This window comes from Drosophila persimilis, unplaced genomic scaffold, assembly GCF_003286085.1.
Source record: "Drosophila persimilis strain 14011-0111.01,24,50 unplaced genomic scaffold, DperRS2 tig00000002-arrow-pilon, whole genome shotgun sequence".
NCBI classification, from domain to species: Eukaryota; Metazoa; Arthropoda; class Insecta; order Diptera; family Drosophilidae; genus Drosophila; species Drosophila persimilis.
Genome location: NW_020825289.1, coordinates 4,151,290 through 4,172,360, shown reverse-complemented (window position 1 = coordinate 4,172,360; position 21,071 = coordinate 4,151,290). Strand labels below are relative to the sequence as shown.

The 21,071-nt window shown below is 47.9% G+C and overlaps 2 protein-coding genes across 2 annotated transcripts in view; both read right to left on the bottom strand.

Annotated features, from left to right (window-relative positions):
- Positions 1-21,071, bottom strand: part of LOC6591012 (protein espinas) — a 30,276-nt gene that overhangs the window by 5,287 nt on the left and 3,918 nt on the right. The window contains exons 2-5 of the mRNA XM_026987041.1: positions 16,859-16,922; positions 3,047-3,617; positions 2,227-2,340; positions 1,466-1,594 (exon numbers count right to left, since the gene is read on the bottom strand). Of these exons, the coding sequence (XP_026842842.1) occupies positions 1,466-1,594; positions 2,227-2,340; positions 3,047-3,541 (738 nt within the window). The 5' untranslated portion in view covers positions 3,542-3,617; positions 16,859-16,922. The remainder of the gene's footprint in view (positions 1-1,465; positions 1,595-2,226; positions 2,341-3,046; positions 3,618-16,858; positions 16,923-21,071) is intronic.
- On the bottom strand, positions 14,198-15,260 carry LOC6591011. Its single transcript, XM_002015540.2, has 2 exons — positions 14,646-15,260; positions 14,198-14,213 (listed from the first exon to the last, which is right to left on the bottom strand). The coding sequence occupies exons 1-2, from the start codon at positions 15,095-15,097 to the stop codon at positions 14,198-14,200; spliced, it is 468 nt and encodes a 155-aa protein (XP_002015576.2). The 5' UTR covers positions 15,098-15,260.

The following is a 21,071-nucleotide window of genomic DNA, read 5'->3' as shown; positions in this document are numbered from 1 at the left end:
AAAATATTGAGCTCAGATTTAAATTTGTACAGGATTCCGCTTCTCATTCTGCCAGTAAATAAGTACATCTGTATCTGAATTCCTTTGCCAAAGTTCGCACTGATTATTTTTGGGATTTCTAATGAACTGCAACCTCAGAGAGAAGTGTATGTGCAAGTCCTCTGGCCATAATAAACGGAACTTGTCTGCCAATTTGGACAAACCAAATAAAATCCACACACCATATACCATACACCATACACCACGCACAACACACCACACACCACACACCCAGAAACCCGCACGAAGGCAGCTCCGGGCACCACATCCACCCACGCACGTAGCAGACAAACACGACCCGACCCCGACTAGACTCGACCCGACCAGGCCCCAGACACGCAACATGCGGCATAAAGTTTTTAATAAGTTTTACGAGTGGCGAATGTGAGCACAATAAAATCGAGCTGCAAACTACGAGTATCTACCCAGAGAATACAGAGATCCCCAGTATGACCAAGTGCGCATCGAGATGCCTGGGTTCCGGATTTGAAGCTGAAGTTGGAGTTGAACTTGTGGCACGCACCGCGAACGGGGAGAGAGCGAGAGTAGAGAGTCCTCCGCCTGTCAGCTAATAACAATGCAAATTTCTGAAGCGGGGCAGGGGCGCCAAGCTGGGCAAGGATAGTGCCAGTGCCAGCGGCAGGGGTAGTGCCAGTGGCAATAGCAGCCCGATGCAGATACCACTTCTCCTATTTAATGCCAGTGCTATTGTGCTTTAATGCCATTTCATTGCGTCTTTGGCAGGCAACTCCATTCACTTTTGGCCCAACGCGTTGCAACGTGCGCGGCACGTCCAGAGAGGAGGCAAAAGAGAAACACCAACCTCTGAATTTGTACGTTGGCTGACTCTCTTAGCCTTTATGTTGTCAGAGCCAAGCGGAGTCCGGGCCCAGTCACAGCCATAGTCACTGCAATTGTTTCTGCAACAACGTTTTTCATTTTCAGTTTCAGTTGGGGTTTCCTCGCAGCACTTTGCCGTTTGCTGAAAGTGTACTTAATGAAATCTTTTTGTCATCTTTTATTTCGAGACGTTTGAAAGTTGGCAACACCGTCGCGTCCCGTTTACCATGTCCCTCTACCCTCGACAGCTCATTGTTTTCGCCAGCCATTGTCAGATTTTTTGTGTTCCCCTGTTCCCTCTTTGGGCCATTCATGGCAGGCAGTAGTCCCCGGGCCGGGCCAAGAAAGAATCTCTGGTGGTGGTGCAAAACTTCGCCCCGCCCGGCCCGGCCCGGACCGGCAGACCAGGCACAAATGAAATCGAAACGACTCTTCATCTTGTGCTCTTCGCGCACTTTTTGTTCATAATAAAATGCAAATTTTTGCAACAATTAAAGCAATGGATGGGGATGGGGATGGGGATGGGGATGGGGATGGGGGTGTAGGAAGGGCCCCCACCCCATAAAAAAATTGTTTTCAAACTTACCCCCTTGCAGGGTCGCTCGTCGGACAGCAGCCGGACGGCTCCTCGGCCGAGAGCCTCGCGCTTCCTCTGGGCCGAGAAGATGCGCAGCTCCTTGCGCTCCTCGTCGCTCAGCGAGTGGCAGTAGCGCACCTGCAACAGACGGGCACGTAGACGGGCGAAAAGTTTGTTGTATTCATGGATTTTAATTAAGGCAACTCAAAAGGCACTGACAAGTTTTTTAATCTTGCCACTGCTCATGAAGGATTTTCTTTATGCTCTGTTTTCTATGCCCCCGAAGAGGTAATTATAAATCTTTTCGCAATCTCCGTTCGGCAGGATACTGCTGGGAAGCTGAGTTGCAAAATTATAAAGCTATCTGAATACTTATTATTTATATCTCGATTGGATTTTCTTTCGTTTCTGCTGGAATCTTCCTTTTGCAATATTCTATTTGATGTGTTGTTTCTTCTTAAGAAACCCTAAAACTAAAATAAATTAGATCGGGCAGCTCTGGTTTGAAATTCGGCTACATATTTCTACGATCATAGGATAAAAGTATCCTTTTGCATCGTGAACTAAAGTCTTTCGTTCTTCCTTTATCCAAATATTTTAATCAATATCATTGTGCAGTTATAAGAACTCTACTCTCTACTGTCTAGCCAAAGCTTTCCTTGCTTTTTGGTTGCTTTTCTTTAAATTTGTAGGACCTGCCTGTGGTGCTAACTGCATTTTCTTTTGTTATCGTTTCCTTTTAGCCAGCTTTTCCTCTGGCTAATACTCACTTCGTTATCTTGCGGCGGCAGCTGGTGCAGCAATTGTTTAACGCGATACTTTTCGCCGGGACTGTTGACGTAGGGCACCTTGTCGTCTGGCAGTTGACTGAAGTACAAGCGGACCTGCGGAGTGGAAAACGGAAGGGAGAATCGAGTTAGTTCCACCAAAAAGTTTTTACTCTTTTAACTGAACAAATCATATCAATTTAATGAAATGTCAGTGCAGATGGTGACATGAATGGTGGCGTGGAAAATGGTCATGGGAGACCCGAGACAATCGAGGCAATGCAGTGAAACATTGGGACCAATTTTCAGTTTTCCCAGGGGCTCTTATGTAAGCCAGCACCTGAGAAATATCGACATGCTTTCCAGCTTTAATTGCTGCCAAATGCAGGAGTATCGGCAATTTAATTACAAAACGCTTTCGCTTTCCAATCGATACAGATAGCACAGCGATTTGGGAGCGATAATTTTTTCAGCGTGTAATTAAAGTTGTTTCACCCAACGATTTCCTTAAACGTGCATGTGGCCGATGTCCAATGGCCAAAAGACCAGGCCCCAGCCCCAGACAGAGCCACAGCCACAGCCCCAGCACCGGCTTTAGCCAGGCATTGAACTGGATTTAGGATTCCGATTTGGGGAGCGTGGAAAATCGAACGAAAGCAAAAGTTGTCAGCGGGTGGCCTCGGGTAATGCCATGGCGCAGAGCAGCGCAGATTTAGATTTCACTTAATTAGTACCGACAAATCGACATACACTAATGATGATGATGATGATGATGATCATGTTGCAAGTCTATATGGTGTATGTGCTGGAAGCACGCCCTTACCTGATCAGGTCGGAGACCCGGCGGCACCCATGTGTATTCCTCCAGGGCACAGCCGCTATCATCGTCCGACTGCGAGTTGCGCTGGAAGTCCAGCTGCTGGTGGTGGCTGTGATGGAATCCGTGACCGGCCACGGCCGCTGCCGTCTTGTAGCTGGCCGTGCGTAGCGGAGACGCCACCGAGTTCAGTGGCAGATGACTCGGCGGCTGGCAGTGTCGCCGCTGCAGGGGCGACACAAAGTGGCTCGTGGTCTGCCCCCCGCTGCCGCTGCCGGTGCTGCCGCCAGAGGGCACATCGAGGTTGCTGGACGTGGCCGTAGATGCCACATTGCTGCTCATCGACGCCTGCTGAAGCTGGGAGCTGGTGGCGGCCATCTCGCTCCGATGGGGGGGAAATGTCAGCCCGGTGCCGCCCGCCTCAATCTGCAGCAGCTCGCTCTCCGTCTGCGTGTAGTAGCTGCTGTGTGGCAGGGGCTGGGGCTGCGGCTGTTGTTGCATGATGGCCTGGTGCTTGCCGCTTGAGCGCGGTGCGGGCGTGGGCTTGTATTTGCTGAGTACTTGGCCTGGTTGAGAGCTGCAAAGAGGGAGGACCGAAAGAGAAATCAATATGAGGTAAAGCCACGAGTATACCCAAGTCCGAGCATTAGTTGTGGTCTCTGAGCTTGGATGGTATTACACCTGAGCGAAACTCTCCCTTTTGTGGCTGTGAAACTGTTTATTACCCATACGCAATGCTCAGCAGAATCATGGACCATAAAGTAACGTCTCTAACAGTTGGGCAGAATAGTATTCCACCCCAAATAGGCATCTAAATAATTCCCGCTTCCATCTCCCCATGTGATGCAAGTCATTTGCAATTAGACTGCGCACAAAAATATACCAAAACTCATTCTAGTCGAGTTCCTGCAGGCATTTCTAATGAGTTTTGAGTGCGATTATGACCACTGACTGTGGCAGTGGCAGGCTGCAATGCTGCAGCTGCGCATGCGTGCAGTTGTCCAATCTGATTAAACTCCGAAATTGCAGCCGGACCGGACCAGGCCCCGCCATCAACCATCCGAGCTTCGTGTAAAGTCATAAAGTCTTGGTGCAGCTCTCTCGACCAGTGCGGCACTGTTCGCCGCGGAATCTTCTTTCTGCCGCTTTCTGTTGTACTTTCACTCGATTTGTGGCACGCTGCGCGATTATGCAGCCAAGCAGAGATGGCCGCTGCTGCTGCTGCTGCGGCGGCAGCCTACAGTGGCATCCTAACGAAATTCCAGCATATGGCACAGAGCGGGGCCCCAGAGAGCTTGGTCATGTTGCAGCTTTAATTCCGTGTTTTTTTCTGTATTTTTTCTTTTTTTTCCTGTTTTTGTTTTGTAATTAAAGCCATTTGTTCGACTCAACGTCGAGTGCTCGCATGTGAAATATTAAAGTGTTTCATTCACAAACGCTTTACATTTGTCCGAGTCTAATATCAAGTGTCGAAACTTTTGGAGCATGAATAACAGGCCGCGCAAAGCGGCAGCTGGCAGCCATTAGGCGGTCCAACATTGTATTAACTAATCAACGTGAGAAGCAGAAATATCATCAGCCTTAGGAGCAGTAGAAGCCAATTTGCCAGGCCCCGGCCAGCGATTTATCCACATTTCTTGTAAATTTATGCAAATTAAAGACATCATCTCATCACAATCAGAGGCCAACCTTCTGCTAACGAAGCAAGTCCCACAGAGCGAGCCTACGGAAAGTGAACGTCCGAGGCTGACCGTAGATTACTTAGAGTGCGAGTATACCTGATGGACGACCAGGAGCCATTAGCACCTACATACCTCCATATGGTTCACAGATCAGTCGTTGGCATGCCCGAACGTGTGAATGGGGAGAAAGTTTTATGTCTTCTCTTTTTTGTCCGCTCTCGTCCCATGCAAATTTCATTGGGCTGGTGCTCTGCCCGGGCGGGTCGTAGGCAAGGCCAGGGCTCAGCGCCAGTTCCAGTGCCAGTGGCAGTGCCAAAAGTTGATCGATCACAGGGTACTTTCTAAAACGATCCATTCGCCGCGATTGTCCAAACAAAAGTCAAGGCATAATCTGTCACTGAATGAATTGTGCGGCCGCTGATCGACTTTGATAGCGGAAAACAGTGGCCAAGCGCCATGATCGGATGGAATCGGCTCAGATCAATTCAAATCAACACAAATCCATGCTCCAACTGCCAAATATGGTTGGTCAGCAGCGGCTTAGTCGGTTTTCTCTTTTCGGCCACAGCCACAGCCACAGCCTGCAACACGAAGCGACGACGCGACGCGGCGCTGCGTCAGAGAAACCTGTTGACGGTTTCTATTGGTCTCTATGGTCTCTATGGCCTCTATGGGTGCATGCAATTTCTGCATTAAAGCCAATTCGGCAAAGGCGCAAAATACATACGCCATGTCGAGTACGCAAAAATGCTGCCACTGGCAATTGGCGGTACTGGTTGTGGCCGCGCAAGCCTGACCAACTATGGAGGCCGGTCTGGACATGTACATATATTTGGGTTAAGAAGATTTTGAGTTTATTTGGTTTGATGTCTGTCATTTCCTTGATGGCCTGTCGCCGTTCCGCACATCTCAGGATAATTAAAATAAAATTGTTTGACACTTAAATCGAATGGGAATGGGCTTGAGAAATAGCCATTCCACAATCGGGCTTACTCTTTCAAATCTGTGGGGAATTTTAAATGTTTAAAGACTCTTTTGGGATTTATCGGTATGTTTACGGTTCATAATTGTGCCAGTTTATGGGTTTCTTCAAATGGCTTATCAACTAAATGCGCAATGGGAGGCGGTTCGAGTATACGGGCATACCTTGCTATTCCACTTAGCAACCAAACTTTATCTGAAATCTCCCTATATGCCTACTGTTGTATCGCCACAGATATAAATCGAATCGATTTATCTAGCTGATTTCAACATCTCATCTCGGTCTCAGCCCCTGGTCTAAGCCTCAACTTCAGCGCCGGTCCCAGCTCCAATCCGCATCCGAGTCGGAGTCCGAATCCGACTCTCAATCGAATCCTATGCGCTGCTCATTAACGAATAATTCCGCAATTTCAGCACGTTTTCCTCGGTTGAAATGCCAAAACCATGCCACAGAGCTAATAATATCTCAATTATCTGCAACACCATGGCATCGATTGCATTTCTATTCGTTCCACGATGTTTCCACAACACTCGTACTCGTATTTCCACGATTTCATTAAATTTTAGACACGCAATTTCCCCAGAAAAACCTGCAGCAGGAACAGCAGCACCACGTAACTGGTTCAAAATCATTTAGGCTCACAGATACACACACACACACAGACACACCCCACGGTAACTTGTTTCCCAATGCAATGGGGGCCTGGATTCTGAGAATTCAGGAGTGCACTACGACACAGAATGGCTGCAATTGAACTACAACGAAACGAAATTAATACGTAACATGCAATTCTTAATAATTGAAAAGAGTCGTACGAGGAGCAGGGGAACAGAGGAGGAGTGCCAGGGGCACCGGCAGAGCCATAGCCAGAGGCAACCAATGCCAATCCGCACTAAATTACTTTCACAATTGGCCCAAAGATAAACGCCTTGCGGATTGCCTGGAGGTTAAGCCTGGTATTAGGCCTACTAATGCTTGATTATCCTCGTCTAGCACACGATCTCTGGCCAGATCAGTAGTTACTCCAGAACTGCACGCATCCCAGATTCCAGATCCCAGCCCCTGGGGCGTGCCCGGACTCGATCATGGGCAGGGGCAGGGCAGTGGCAGAGGCAGGGCACCCCCATTATGAAATCTCGTTCAATGGCCCCCCCAACTCGTGACCTTGTTGCGTGTTCCATTGTCTGCCGCTCGAACGGAACCACTCATATTTCTATATGCATTCTCCGGCTGAGACTCCCAGTCTGACTTTCGGGTTAAACGGCCGCTTTTGACTGCGTTTACGTCACACGAAAAAAAGCCACGAATACCCGAAACCGAACCAGCACCGGAATACACCCGTAACAAACATACACAATCATATAAACACATACATGTAGTATCCGAGCATAAACAGCCACAAAAAATGTCCGTCTGTACATGCAATCGCGTCATATGTTGCACGTGTTGCTGTCGCTCAACGTTTTTATGCCTCGGCTTCTTCTTTTTCTTTATGGGTTTTTGTATGAACATGAACACATTTTTGTGTGCCTGTCTACACGGCTTGGTTGGGATCGTTTCGGCCCAGCTCGGATACGGATTCGAGTTGCAGTTCGGGGTTTGGCTGCTCATTGGGCAGGGAGTGAAGGCCGGAGCCAGTTAGGCCCGTTGCACAACTTCCTCTCCCTCTTTCTCCCTCGTTCTTTCTCTCTCGCCGATATCTCTGGTATCTGGCAGACCCCTCTCTGCTGCAACGCCTCTTTAAGTACCGCGTAGTGATTTAGTGCAGCGTTACCGTTAGACCAGGCTGGTGATAAGCTCTATGCAACGCCGTCCTCGGGTCTGCTATGGGTCTGTTCTGCAGATACTTGTACGAGAGCATCAGCATCTCCGCATCGGCCTCAGCATCAGCCTCAGCTTCAGCTTCAGCATCAACTAAAATGCATAATTAATCGCCGAGGCCAAAAGCAGAAGCAGCCAGTGCACAGCACACAGCACCCAGCCCACAGCCCACACTGGATGTTGCATGTTGCATGTGGCATGTGAAACCAACTCCACTCAAGTCGCAGTCGTTTGAGTCGAGTGCGCTGTGGTGTGTCTTGAGCTGATTCTCGTTCCGTCATTAACAGCTTTTGCTTAATTTTATGCAGACTACCACTGCCCCGTGCCTCGTGCCCCGTGCACCGTGCACCGTGGCCCATGCTCTGCTGCCCCCTCTTGTCCCGCTGTCAACAGCTTTAGACACGTTTCAGCGATTTTCATGTTGCATGGCTCGTTCTAATTTATGCAAAATGTTGTTCTTCTTCTGTAATTCATTTCGTTTTGTGCTCGTGAATTCTCTTCTCCTTTTTCCCATCCCCCATCCCCCATCCCCCTGCCCCACTACTCAATCACTCTGCCACTTGTTTTTTCTTTCTTTCTTTTTTGGGCATTTTCTTGGCTGCTATTTACCAAACTTAAATGCGCATTTTAGCCAACTCGTTTCGGGCTTCATTAGTCCAAGTTGATGGCCAAGTCTCTTTCTCTCTCTCTCTCTGTTTTATTGATTTCTCTGTCGAAGTCAGATGAGGGATAATTGTCCGTTGGATATATTCGATTTTAATTGTTATTAGCAAAATCGTTTTGTTTGCGCAACCGTAGAAAGTCCCTTGGCATTTCTTTTGGGATGCTGATGCTCCAATAGAACAATTTCCAATTGGCAGTCCCGTCCATACTTCGTGATGCACTCCGGTTCCCATCTACGATGGGACTTGAACCACTTTGTGAGCTGTGAATTCCAGAGCTTAGCCTCGTCTTCGTAGATCTTGTGATAAAATAGATACTATGCTAGTTCGGGGCGAGCAGGTGATGGAAGATGGCGATGGAAATGGACTCCCACAGTTCTTAGACATAAATTAAATATCTTCTCTAATTTGATGTACTCCACTTAATGATGATGGTGCGGCTGATGATTGAAGCTGATGATAAATGTAATTGCTCTTTCTCTCTATCTCTCTCGACATCGCCAGCTCCAGCTCCAGCTCCCCTCCCATCAAATTAAGGCACATCAAAGCAAAGATTATGTTTGGGAATTGAAGATGAAGAATACGTTGAGAGAGACACAGAGACACGGACAATAAGTTGATTAAATTAAAGTGCGTTACAATCCTCCAAAGTCTGTTTTCGTAGAAACTCGGTGAAATCGGAGAAGAACAAAGCAGAGCAGAGAATAGGAACAGAAGAGCATTACAAAACGGAACTGAAGAAGACGAAAACAAACTGAGAAATGGCTCTGTAAAATTTATTGTCTGTTCTCGTATGACAGCCAGACAGTCGAGCAAATCCATCGAAGCATGAAACGCGAGCAGACTTTCAAACACAACAGAACTTCCCGAATGGATGGATGGATGGACTGGATGGCCAACAGGTGGGCAGGGGAGTGACTGGTTTCACCTGTTGGAACGTGGGAATCTAGTTTCAGAAAGCAACCCCGAGATGGCCAAAAAGCAATTACCGAAAAATAATGTACAAGTTAAGCACAATCCCTGGGGTATCGGCTCGACAATGTTCTTGCGGTTGCACTCCTCTGCACTCACCTGACCATGACTCCAGTGCAACAAATGGAATATGGAATGGTGGCAGGGGGCTGGCGTTGTGCAACCGACTATGACGATTTTGGTTTGTGCTTCGGCAAGCAGCAACAGCACAGCCAAGCAAACGAACAGTTTTCACAGCCAAAAAGGATGTTTGGCTTTATAATTAATGATGGCATACATATGTATATGCCATACGCACTCTAAGGAGAGTGGTCGCGGGAGGTTCTCACACAACCATCACGCAACTGTAACTGCACTTGTTCGACTTCCACTTCCAATTTTCAATTTTCCATTTCCAATTGGAATTCCATTGAGGCGTAAAAGGATTACCTTTGCATGTGGACATGGACATGGCGTTTGATCAGCCGCCAAGACTTCCTACATGACTCAAACACACACGCACACACATATATGCAGATACATTCATAGATGCAGATACAGATACACAGACAGACAGACAGGGACGGAGCTAAATGTAACTGTAATGGCCATTGCCATGCCAATGTCAAAATCGTGTAGGTCCCCGCTCAGAACATGACAACTGACAAAAGCAACAAGCATCTGACGGACAGGCAATCTGACGGGGAGGCAAACAAACATCGGAATCAGCAGCAGCAGCAGCAGCAGAGTCTCCATCTGCATCTGCAACAGCAAAAGCAGGCAACAACAACATTTCAATTAACAAAAGAGGCATGAGCCAGAGAGGGTGCCAGTTAGTGGGGCACAGATGAGGGAAGAGGCTGCTAGGCAACAGCAACATCCCCGTCGTCGTCTAATCGCCGCCTGTCAAAATAAAGTTGTGTGTTGCATCACGGGAGAATCTCCTTAGACAACAAGACACAAGGCCACACTGAGCGAAATCAATGATGCACTTGAAGCAGAGTTATATAAAGAATCTACCAAAGAATAAGAGGGACCTGCACATGTCAGTAAATACTCTCAGGCTCCCATTCTATTCATAAGCACTTGAAACAAATTACACCTTAAGAAAATTAAATGAAGACGCCAATGGAGTACACACTCTCATGATTGAGGCAGTTCCTAACTTGTCCCATTACAAAACTGGAGTGACAGTGGCATATAAATGGAACGGGCACTTATTTTCCTGACTTCTCTCAGTGCAGGCTCCGCCTGCGGCTGCCTGCATTCATGTGTATCTGCTAAAATGCGCAATTAAGTCATCAAATGTTTGGCCTGAGTGTCCAAGTGTCTTGACACAGCAGCAGCCGGACGGACCGATAGACAGGCAGACCGACTGACTCTGCAACCAGAGCCAGAGCAGTGCAGCTCGCATTAGACTAATGCATTTGGGTGCAACCAGGAAGCCACTATCCAGTGCCAGTCCCAGTGCCAGTCCCGTTCCCGGTGCTGCTGCTGTTGTTGTTGTTCACCCGAGAGGGAAAATGCTAGAGCCGAGCCCCAACCCAACTTTTACTATTTAAGAGTACTGCGGCCAACTGCTAATGAAGCCTGAATGGAAGACTCGCCAAGACTGCGAACAGGATCTTGTTAGAGCGTCTGCACAGAGCAAAAGAGAACCGTTAGAGGCGGCTGCAAGTGGCAGCCCGGGCTCCAATTTATCAAGTAGAATTGCTAGGGCCCAGAACCCAACACCGACCCCAGAAACGCGGCCCAGCGGCGTCTCATTAACGCTTTCGAGTCGCGTAGGCGTCGAGACATATGGGAATGACTTCGGTTCGGTTCGGTTCGGCTTGAGGATTGATGTTGACGATTGTGTTTGAATTGACCCCACTCACGTCCTCTCTCCCGGACTATCCGAACTGGGATCTGGGATCTGCGATCTGTGAGTGCTGCCGTAGGTGGAGAAGGTCTGCTGGCAACAGCAGGCAACACGTGTTTTCTTAGCTAAATTGCGATCGGGGATTGGGCCATGAATAACCAAATCCAAATGCATTTCGGTCCGGCTTTCTCCGCAGAGTGCCGTGCTGAAGCTGCGACTGGGGACTGCGGACTGGAGCTGGGGTAAATTAATTTGCGGAAATCTCAGCTCGACTCGACTCTTCTCGAGTGGCTAAAATATTACAAGAAAATCACGATTATCAACTTGACAGAGACCTGTGCGGGCGAGCCAGCACTTTCACAAGCTTCAAGCTTCCGAGTGACATTTGTGCCAGTTTGCTAAATTTACATTTGATTCTCATTAAGTCCGACGCCCGCCTGATTGATGGCAATTTCTAAAATACATTTTTGGGGGTTTTCTGACCAAGCACAAAATGACACATCAAGTGCGGTGTGTGGGCAGAGGCCAAGAGCTCTGCCATTACATATTTTGGTAATTGTCTGGGCCAGATCGGAGTTGCCACAATTTGGCAACACTCCGACTCAGTGAGGGGCATGACAGCACACAAAAATGTTTCTCTGTCTGCCTGCCCACCTCTTTTGAATGGACAAAACGATGGCCATTAAATTAATTACATTCGGCTGCTCACTCCTCCATTTTCAATTAAACATAAATTACGAAAATTAAACTGGGCAGAGAGCCAAACTGGTTATCGCCCAATGCCGGATCCTGATCGTGGCTAGAACGCTTAACTTCGCTTTGCAGCCTCAGCGACCTCTGCCACTGCCACTGCCTCCGCCTCCGCCTCTGACTTATGGCCACTAAATTGCTTCTACGCGCACACTAGGTATATGTATATGGATGTATGCTGGGATCAAGCCCAGTCCCAAAGCGAAGATAATCACAATCAAGCCGTGAGGGAACTGGCAATATAATAAGCTTCCAAAGCAACGCCCTTCAATTTGCCTTCCCCCGCCGTTTGTCCCGCCCCTCCCTCTAGCCACCCATAGGCTAATTTTATTTGCGGTTTTCGATTTTATTTTATAAACACATTTTCTCCTCGCTACAATGCCTTTTCTTTCTCTTTCGTCTTTCAGTTTTTTCGTGCGTTTTTTTTCGATTATACATAAATTGAATTTCCCCCAAGTTGGGACAAAATCAATCAACTTGTCTGTCTCTTCTCCTCCCCTTCTTCAATCCAATTCACTTGTAAATTTTGTGTTTTGTTAATGCGTTTTATGGATTCCCGATTGGGTGTTGATTCAATAAAAGTTTACGAGTAGTTCTGAGTTGCCAGCACCTTTGAGACAAAGGTACGAGTGTCTTCTAGAGTTGGATAGTTATGATGCCTTTTGTCTGGGTTATACAACGCTTGCTCCAAAGATTGTGTCACTTTCTGGCTTCGTGAGAGCAGCTTTTGATTGCATTCATCCGCTGACAGCTAAAGAAATTGCTCATACGCCCCGTGAAAAAATTAATTAGAAAATATTTTAAAGAAGAAAACTTTTAGAGCGGCAGCGAGAGGAGCAGCCGCAAAGAAATATTAAAGGGGCGTTACTTGATATGTCTGCAAATCAGTTAAACTCGGATTAGTCCCCCTTCCTCGTTCAGTTTGTCGGCCTTTTTGCCATTTCAATTAAAATGCCATATATCATGGCGGAAAGAGCTGAGGCCAGGCTGATGCTGGAGCGCTTTCGCTTCATCTGCGACTACAGCGCACATCGAATGCAATTAAAATCAAATGCGTAGCTCATTTTGAAATCAAAGCAAATCGTAAACCGATAAGCCATGGGTGGACCGGAGCCTGAGACCACCCGGGCCTTCTTTTTGCCAACTTCAATTAGCCAGTCTCCACGAGAGGAGGCTAGCCCAAAGAGAAGGCCGCCGCCGACGCCGACAGACTCTATTTATTTATTTCATTGTCCAGACCCCGAAGGGGGACTTGGGGCTGTAGAGCGGATGGCTATGCAAAGTGTTCTCGGGGACCATGGCCATGCGCTTAATTACGCTTTAAGTAGCCGCCAGTCAATATTGATTTTGGTTTATTTAAACTGGAAACTTAATAGCCCCAACTGATTGCTAATGGGTCGTGTGGATGCAAGGGCAAGGGCCCAACCACACAACCGACAAGAACTGGAGTCGGCTCCGATTACCGAGCCAGTTTCTGGGCAGGAATTTATGCCGCACACTTTCCATCAATATTTTTATGACTCGCAGCCAGAAAGCCAACCACCAAGAAACAAGAACCAAAAAGAAGTGATTAACTTTGGAAATCTAATTAACAGTTTGTGCAGATTTATGAACAGAAGTCCTCGCGATGCAAATGAAGATGGAGCAGCATCCAGCGATGTGAGCTAAAAGATACACGAGATCTGCGAGATACCAAAAACCTTATCGATGAAGGGCACTCAGTCATGCGGCAGGAGAAGAACTCAATTTATGGAGACGACACATGGAATTTATGAGAGTGCGGATCCCGGATCCCGGCCTGCGTCTCCTTCCAGGCCAGGAGGCAAACACAATGTGACAGGGAAGAGAGGGGCGTACTGGAACTGGGGGCTGGCCACGGCCACTGGACCTGAAGTTGTGCCAACTTTGCTTAAGCCCCGAAGGAAAAGGGCCAACTGCTGTTGCCACTTAGCTGCATGCAATTCATTTGCCAGTTAACAAAACTTGACAAAGATGCAACAGGGAGGCGGAGCAGCCAGGAGGAGGTTGGAAGAGCACGTGCTGGCCAGCAACTTGATAAATAACTTTTCGGTGTCAGTTTTGCAAATAGTTGGGCATTAATAACACCTTCTTAGCGAGTCCAAAGAGTCGCCTCCAGCTGACAGAGCTGAAGAGCCTCTTAAGGGGGATTATATCTCCAAGATCTCCCCGTCGCTGACCTGCACAGTCTTTACTTTCAACACAACTGAAACTGAGATGCCTGGCTATAAAGAGTCCACTGATCTGTTGCGGATTATACCCTGTATGAGTATTTTTAGTGCCCTCAGAAAGGTATACCCGTATAATGCTTACAGGATGTCTAAGATGGAAAAGAGTTTCCCCAACTGCCGAGCAATCAGTTTTCAGGGAAACATTCAGCTCTAATTATTAAAAGGCAATCTAGAGTCGCGTACGAGATTTTAGCCTCCATTACAGAACCTGTAATCTGCAAAGCAAATATCAGCATGTCATTTCCTGCTTCATCTGAACTTTTCTCGTAACTTTGGCCCAAATTATTTTATTGAAAAAGCCATCAAATATGCGTTTGGAGTTATTAGAAACAAAAGCCCTCTACTGTTGCTCAATTCGGACTCAGAACTGGACGCATATAAAGCTATTAAGGAGCCATTAAATCGGGTCATAAAGTGGTTCCCACTCTCCAACTAATCCCCGATTTGATGGCCTCTTAAAACCGAAAAATGTAAAGCTCATCAAATGGATTTCAAATTAGTTCCCCCCCCCCCCCCCCCCCCGCCTATGGCCAAGAGTTATGGCCATTTAGATAGGCCAAAAAGAAACTTACATTTTGGCTGCTGCTGCTGCTCTGACTGTGACTGTGGCGGTGGCCGTGGCTGTCGCTGGCGGCTGTGACTGTGACTGTGGCTGTGGCTGTGGCGGCCTCTTTGAGTGGCCATCAAACCTGGCCAATTGTTCTTCAATATCGCTTAGCTGGATATCGTCGGCAATGGCCTTATTGAAATAACAGAACGTATCCTTCCTGTCCGCTTTGATTAGCTGATCCGTGTCCTTGTTGTTTAGCCAAAGCGCGTTGCGGTTCCGGCACAGATTCAGATTGCGCAAATCACTAACCGGCAAAGACATGGCCAAGGATCGGTTGGGCAGACCCTGCTGCATCTTGGCCAGCTGCGCGGGACTCAGGCTGCCCGTCAGCATGGCCACCTCCACGTCATCGTCTGTCTCGCCGTTGCAGGAGATGCCCGAGGAGTGGAACTGCTCGTCGCTGCTGGGCAGCTTCTGGCTTTGATTCTGGCTCTGGCTCGCATGCTTCGAGTGTGATTGCGAGTTCGAGTGGCTCTGGGCCACTGCCATGGCCAGGCTCGGGGCTGGCGACTCATTGGGCAGTTCGAGGGCTATCTCATAAGGGGCTAGTGTGAGCTTTGGCTTCGGTTTGGTCTTTGTCCGCACGGCCGCCTTTACCACGCACTTGGTTACCGGCGAGCAGGGTCCGCGGTTCTTGGAGCAGTTAGACTTGGGCGGCTTCCGGGGTGAGAGCTTGGTAACTGTGGAGAGGCGGGACTGCTGAGTGCTCTTGTGCGGCTGCTGGGCCAATGCGGGCTGAACAGGATCTGGTATCTCCCTGCTGGCGGCCCTCTCCCGGCTGGCCACTCTCTCCCTCTCTGCGGACACACCACGGCGGCGACTCCTTCGAATGCTGGGCATATTCCGCGGGAAGAGCTTGCTCGGATCCGCCAGGGAGCTCTTGGACAGGCTGTCGCAGCTCTGGTTGCGGGTGGGGCTGCCGCTGCTGGCCGTGGTGGTGGTGCTGCCACTAGAGATGGTAGTGGCCAGCACCGAGGCGCACTCGCTGATCATGACTATCTCGCGATAGTTCTTGGACTGATCCTGGTGTCCCTGCGGCAGGCAGATCTTCCACCAGCGCTTCTTCGACAGTTTAGGTATCATTTAGAGGCTAGAGGCTCTCCCAATCGAATATCGAATTAGGCACGCGTCAATCACAAAGCAAATCAATCAATTGACACATTAACAGTACGAGGGAACACCTTAAGCAGAAAGCGCAACTGGTATGCAGCGGACGACAATTACTGTCGCCAGCAATTAACGGGCAATCCGCTTGCTCCGATTACGTGCACTCGCGAATCGGTGAGAATCAATCGACGTGATGTCTGATCCACAGCGACAGATCGCGCTCTCTATATCGTATATCGTATATTGTATATCGTAGCAGCACTCGAACCGCTCGCTTCGAGGCCGCTCAAACAACTGAAGATCGCCTCGGAGTTGGGCGCACGAGTAGAAAGTTGCTGGCCTGGCCAAGACGGCCGCGAAGAACCGGGCTTGGCGCTGGCTCTGGCTCTGGCTCTGGCCAGGTTGGTGCAGGTCAAACTCACCACGAACCCACCTCAGCTAACTCTCCCTCTCTCTTCCTCTCTCTCTCACTCTCTGGTGGACTTGGCTGTAGCAAGTGCAGGTAGCACAGGTGCCGCCTGTCGCCTGAGTCGAGTCGAGTCAACTTTTGAGTCGATTTCGAGTGGTTTGAGCCACGTTCTGGGCACTTTTATTAGCCAGTCTCCGCAGTGGCAGATTTCTGAGTTGTGGATGCAACTGCAGCGGCTACTGGTTGCCTGCCTCGCTGATTGTTTGGTTGTCTTCAGGCCATTTGACACATTTCAGGCCGCTTAGTGATTGACCCATTTCAAGCAGCAACCGGACTCCGGACAGCCACAGGAGGGTGGAATCTGACGGATGATGGCGCATGGCCTAAGCGGAACTGAGTGAAGCGTGTGGCCTTTGGGCGGTTTGTTGCCACATTAGCAGGCGGCCTCATAGCCGGTCATTATGCTGGTGGCTAAGTGAAAATGTGGCAATCAGGTAGAGGCCCCCATCTTGGGTTGCCATTGGGAAATAACCAATGGAAAATAAGTTGCGCAAGGAAACAGGCCAATCAAAGGGGTTTTTATATGCATTTTAATAATAGAACAAATGCTGTTCTACTAAAATATTGTTTATTATTATTTGCATCTTAAGTCTGCCACAACTTTAACTAATTCCTACAACTAATTGCGTTTTTAAAACATTTAGCAAGAGGGAATAAACAACTTTGAAACTTACTCTTAGAACTTTCCCAACAGTGTTGCCATTTCGTGAGTCGCTTCCGAGCAAATTGTTTTGCCAACTGTAATGAGAGTCAAGAACAAATAAATTAATTTTCCGCATTTCGTGTCAAATATTTGTTCTCTCTTTGTGTGCTGCCAGCGAAAAGAGTGATGGACGAAATTGCCCAAAAGTGTTGCAACTAATTGAGAGGACGACAGAAAACATTAAACATGAAACGGCAACTGGAAAATGGAAAATGGAAAATGGCGTACAAGACAAACAAAGAGAGTGCCAAAGTATTTTAATTGCCACGAGATGCCCCATCCGCCTCTTTGCCGTCTTGCTGTACCCGCAGAAGAGGGCGTCAAAACTTTACTTGACAGTTGAAACAACTGAACAATTCATGAAACAATTTTGATTAAAAGTGCGACACGCAGTCCACAGTCGTAGAAATGTCAGCGAATGTAGTTGGCAGCTGCCAGAGTTGCCAGGGAACGTGCAGAGCAGCACAGAGCAGAGCAGAGCAGGACTCCCTCCGTGGCATTGGCCAACAGGTAAAAGTCAACGTCATCGTTCAGCCATAGCACCAGGAAGAGCAGGACGTAGTCCCCACGTAGAACTGTAACTCTAGTAAAACAACGAGGATATTATCCTCCGACCCCCTGTAGGGCTCGTTGCAGAGGTCGTAAAAGTTGAGATTTGAACGCGCCACGCCACCGTACACGTGTTAGTCGAAAGTTGCAAGGGCTGGTTGCGGATGCGGACGGAATGGGAGCTCCGTTTGGCACAGCTGACGCCACTGCGCGATGCAAGATGGCGCTATAAAGCACTAAAAGTATTAAAACAATTTACACTTTGTAAAAAAGCGAGAGCAACAGCAATAACACAAACGGTTGTGCGGCTTGTACGCAGCACGTGTCTGGTTGGTGCGCCAGGGGGTAGCTGGATTCTTGTAGTTGTTCTTAGTGTTTTTCCAACATGGCGCCCTGTCATAATCATAACTGTATCTCAGCGGGACCATGACAACAATTTGAGAGTGTGCGAGGGAGGAGCGATATAAAAATACGTAAAATCAAGGCTGCTGCTGTTGACAATCGCGTTATCATAATTCCTTTCAACTAAATTCAAATAGAATTTCCCGCCTATTTGCATAAACAACGTGAACGTGAAAGTCGTAAAGTGAAAAATTGCAAAATATATATGTAAGAAAATACGAGTGTGCGAAGGGAAAGAGAAAGGAGGAGGCGTAAGTACTCGAATGGGGCGGACGGCCACAGAACGCGGCCAGAGTAAAGCTGCAATTGCGCGCTCAACGGTGAAGGTACAGTGGAACGAAACAACCAGAAATCATGCCAGAAAGAAATATGATTTTTCCACTCATTATCATCTCCTAATGCATTTCTTATATTCCATGTTTCGAGTAGGATTGCAGGTACCTTCCAGAAAATATCAAAATTTCATTCTGGCTTAACTTTTTTCCTGTGCGGTTCTTTTTCCAACCACTGTAAGCCCCTTCATGCAATACTTCCATTACATCCGCCCGAGCAGCAACAACAGGGAGCATTTATATGAAAAAACAGAAAGAGAGATGCGTACCCCCAATCCGCTTGCCAATCTCAGTGGCAGCTCCTCCTCCAATCCGCCAATCCTCCTGCCGACTTCCTCTTAAGACAATAAGCACAGAGCAGGCGGATGCTGGAGGGGCAAGGAACCAGGAGAAAGCAGCAGGAGATTCCACAATTCACCCACACATACACACACACACACACACTCGAAACAGGAGCTGTGTAGGCGGCAAATGTTTCCCTAATGATGACGTCCCCGCCGCTCCTGCTGTCACTCCTGCTGTTGCTCCTGCTGCTTATGAATTGTTGTAGCTGGCGGGGAAATGTGGCAAAAAGTCTGAAGTGTTGCCCCATAGAAGGCGATGAGGGGCGAGGAGGCTTCGTAATATTTATGAAAAATATTTTTGTACGAAAGGAAAAGACAATAGCGGCAGCGGAGAGTGAGAGAAGCGAGAGAGAGTGTGGAGCGGTGGAGGTGGTGTGGCAATGCAATGATTACGTTGATTTGCCAAATGGCGTTGATGACAGTCGGCCGTTGAAGGGGCTACGCAGAGAGGGATGAAGACTCTCGTACCATGGGGAGACTACGTGAGTTTACTGATTTTTAATTAAAAAAGGAAAAAATAAAACAAGAAGAAGAAGAAGCGGAGGAGACACCAAACAGCGGGAGAGGGCCAAAAGAAGAACGGCGCAAAAAAATACAGAGAAAAAAGCTCAAAGTGCGCGTCACAAGGTTTCCTTTTGTTAATCGACTTGATTGTAAATATTTTCTTGCTTCCCCCTGGTGGCACACACCCTGTGCGCTGTACCCTGTACCGCTCCACCCATGCTGCTCCGGTCCTTTGACTCCCTTCGTATTTGACTGCGATTGTTTGTCTTTGGTTCTCGGATTGGGACTGGGCCTGTCTCTGGCTCTGGGAGAGGGTCGGGTCGGATGTGTAACTGGGGGACCATCGACTGTTGCTGCGCTTCTAACGGAACATTCACCCAGTTCCCCTTCCTCCCACCAAAACCGAACCCTCGCACGTCTGCACCTGTCGCCTTGCCTGGGAGCGTGAGCGGGTTCCCCCATGAGGAGTGTGTTGCAACATTTGCCTTTGTTGTTTATGGCATTGTTGTTGCCACGTGATGCTGCCAGTCGTCGTCGTCGCCGACGCTGTCGTCCTTCTTGTCGATGGCGACAGTTGATGCGTGCCGCGTTTTTTTTTTGCTGTTGATTCTTCACGCCTCCGAACGGGGACGGAGACGCAACACAGGTTTGTGTTTTTAATTTGACAAACCTTTGGCGCTGCCCCAACTGCTGTCAGCGGCAGATGAGCAAGATATTTCGACTTGGAAATGGTTGTGATGTTACCATGCTCAACAGGGATATGGAGTATCGCTAGTACGGTGTGTTGATGAGTGAAATACTTGAAATTCGTACTGTCTGGTCTCCCAGCCTGATATTATTATTATTTTTCACTATTTTATTCGCGATAAGTACATAAACTTTTTTCACCACAGATGCTTACGCACGACAGCGGCCGTTCTTTCGGTTCTTTGTCCCGCCTTCTTCGTTTCTGCAGCTACAGCATTAAAGCTCTTCTCTCGCGTTCTTTCCATCCATCGTGCTCGGAAGCAGCAGCCCCACGCTCTCCTTCTATCACTCTCTCTCACTCTCTCTCTCTCTCGATCTCTTGAAAGCTTTGCCCATCAGTCTTTGCTATTAATCTTGAGCTGATCTTCATAGCCATAGTCGATCTATCGTTCGCTTTTGTTTACCAATAAATAGAACATACATATGTACATATGTATACTCGTATTATTGCATCTATTACAAGTTTTGTATACCCGATACTCAAAATGGGTATTGTGATATATTAGATTTGTGGTAAAAGTGTGTGTGTGTAACGTCCAGAAGGAATCCTATTCCTGATCAGCATCAATAGCCGAGTCGATTGAGGCATGTCTGTCTGTCCGTCTGTCCGTCTGTCCGTCCCTATTAGCGCCTATTGCTCAAAGACTATAAGAGCTAGAGCAACGATGTTTTGGATCCAGACTTCTGTGATATGTCACTGCTACATGAATATTTCAAAACTTCGCCCCTCCCACTTCCGCCCCCACAAAGGTAGAAAATCGGTGGCATCCACAATTTCGACGATATGAAAAAACTAAAAGCGCAGATTCGTAGAAAATTACCATATCTTTTAGACTGCAGAATATAAATTTGATCGTATTATTATTATAGCCAGCATCAAGAAAACAATTTCATTTTTTCTCGCCCTGTCTCTCTCTAACACACACGTAGCATAGCCGGCTTGGCATAGAGTAAAATATTAGCGCCTAGATCTCAGAGACTATAAAAGCTAGAGCAACCAAATTTGGTATCCACACTCCTAATATATCGAGTTTATTTCAAAATTTCGCCCCCGCAAAGGACGAAAATCTGGGGATATTCACAAATCTCAGAGACTATTAAGGCTAGAGTAACCAAATTTGGTATCCGCACTGCTGTTAGATCTTACTATAAAACGTATATCTCAAAATTTCGCCCCACACGTCACAATATTGAGGATACTGAGGATAATGACCATCTATCCGGTTGCTGAATCTGGATCAAAGCGGATAATTTTTATAGCCAAAAGGAACAAATCAATTTGCAGGGGCTACGCAGCGCCCGACGT

Bases quoted from the DNA above. Each gene is read 5' to 3' on its own strand.
- LOC6591011 (XM_002015540.2), bottom strand. From the start codon at position 15,097: ATGGCAGTGGCCCAGAGCCACTCGAACTCGCAATCACACTCGAAGCAT.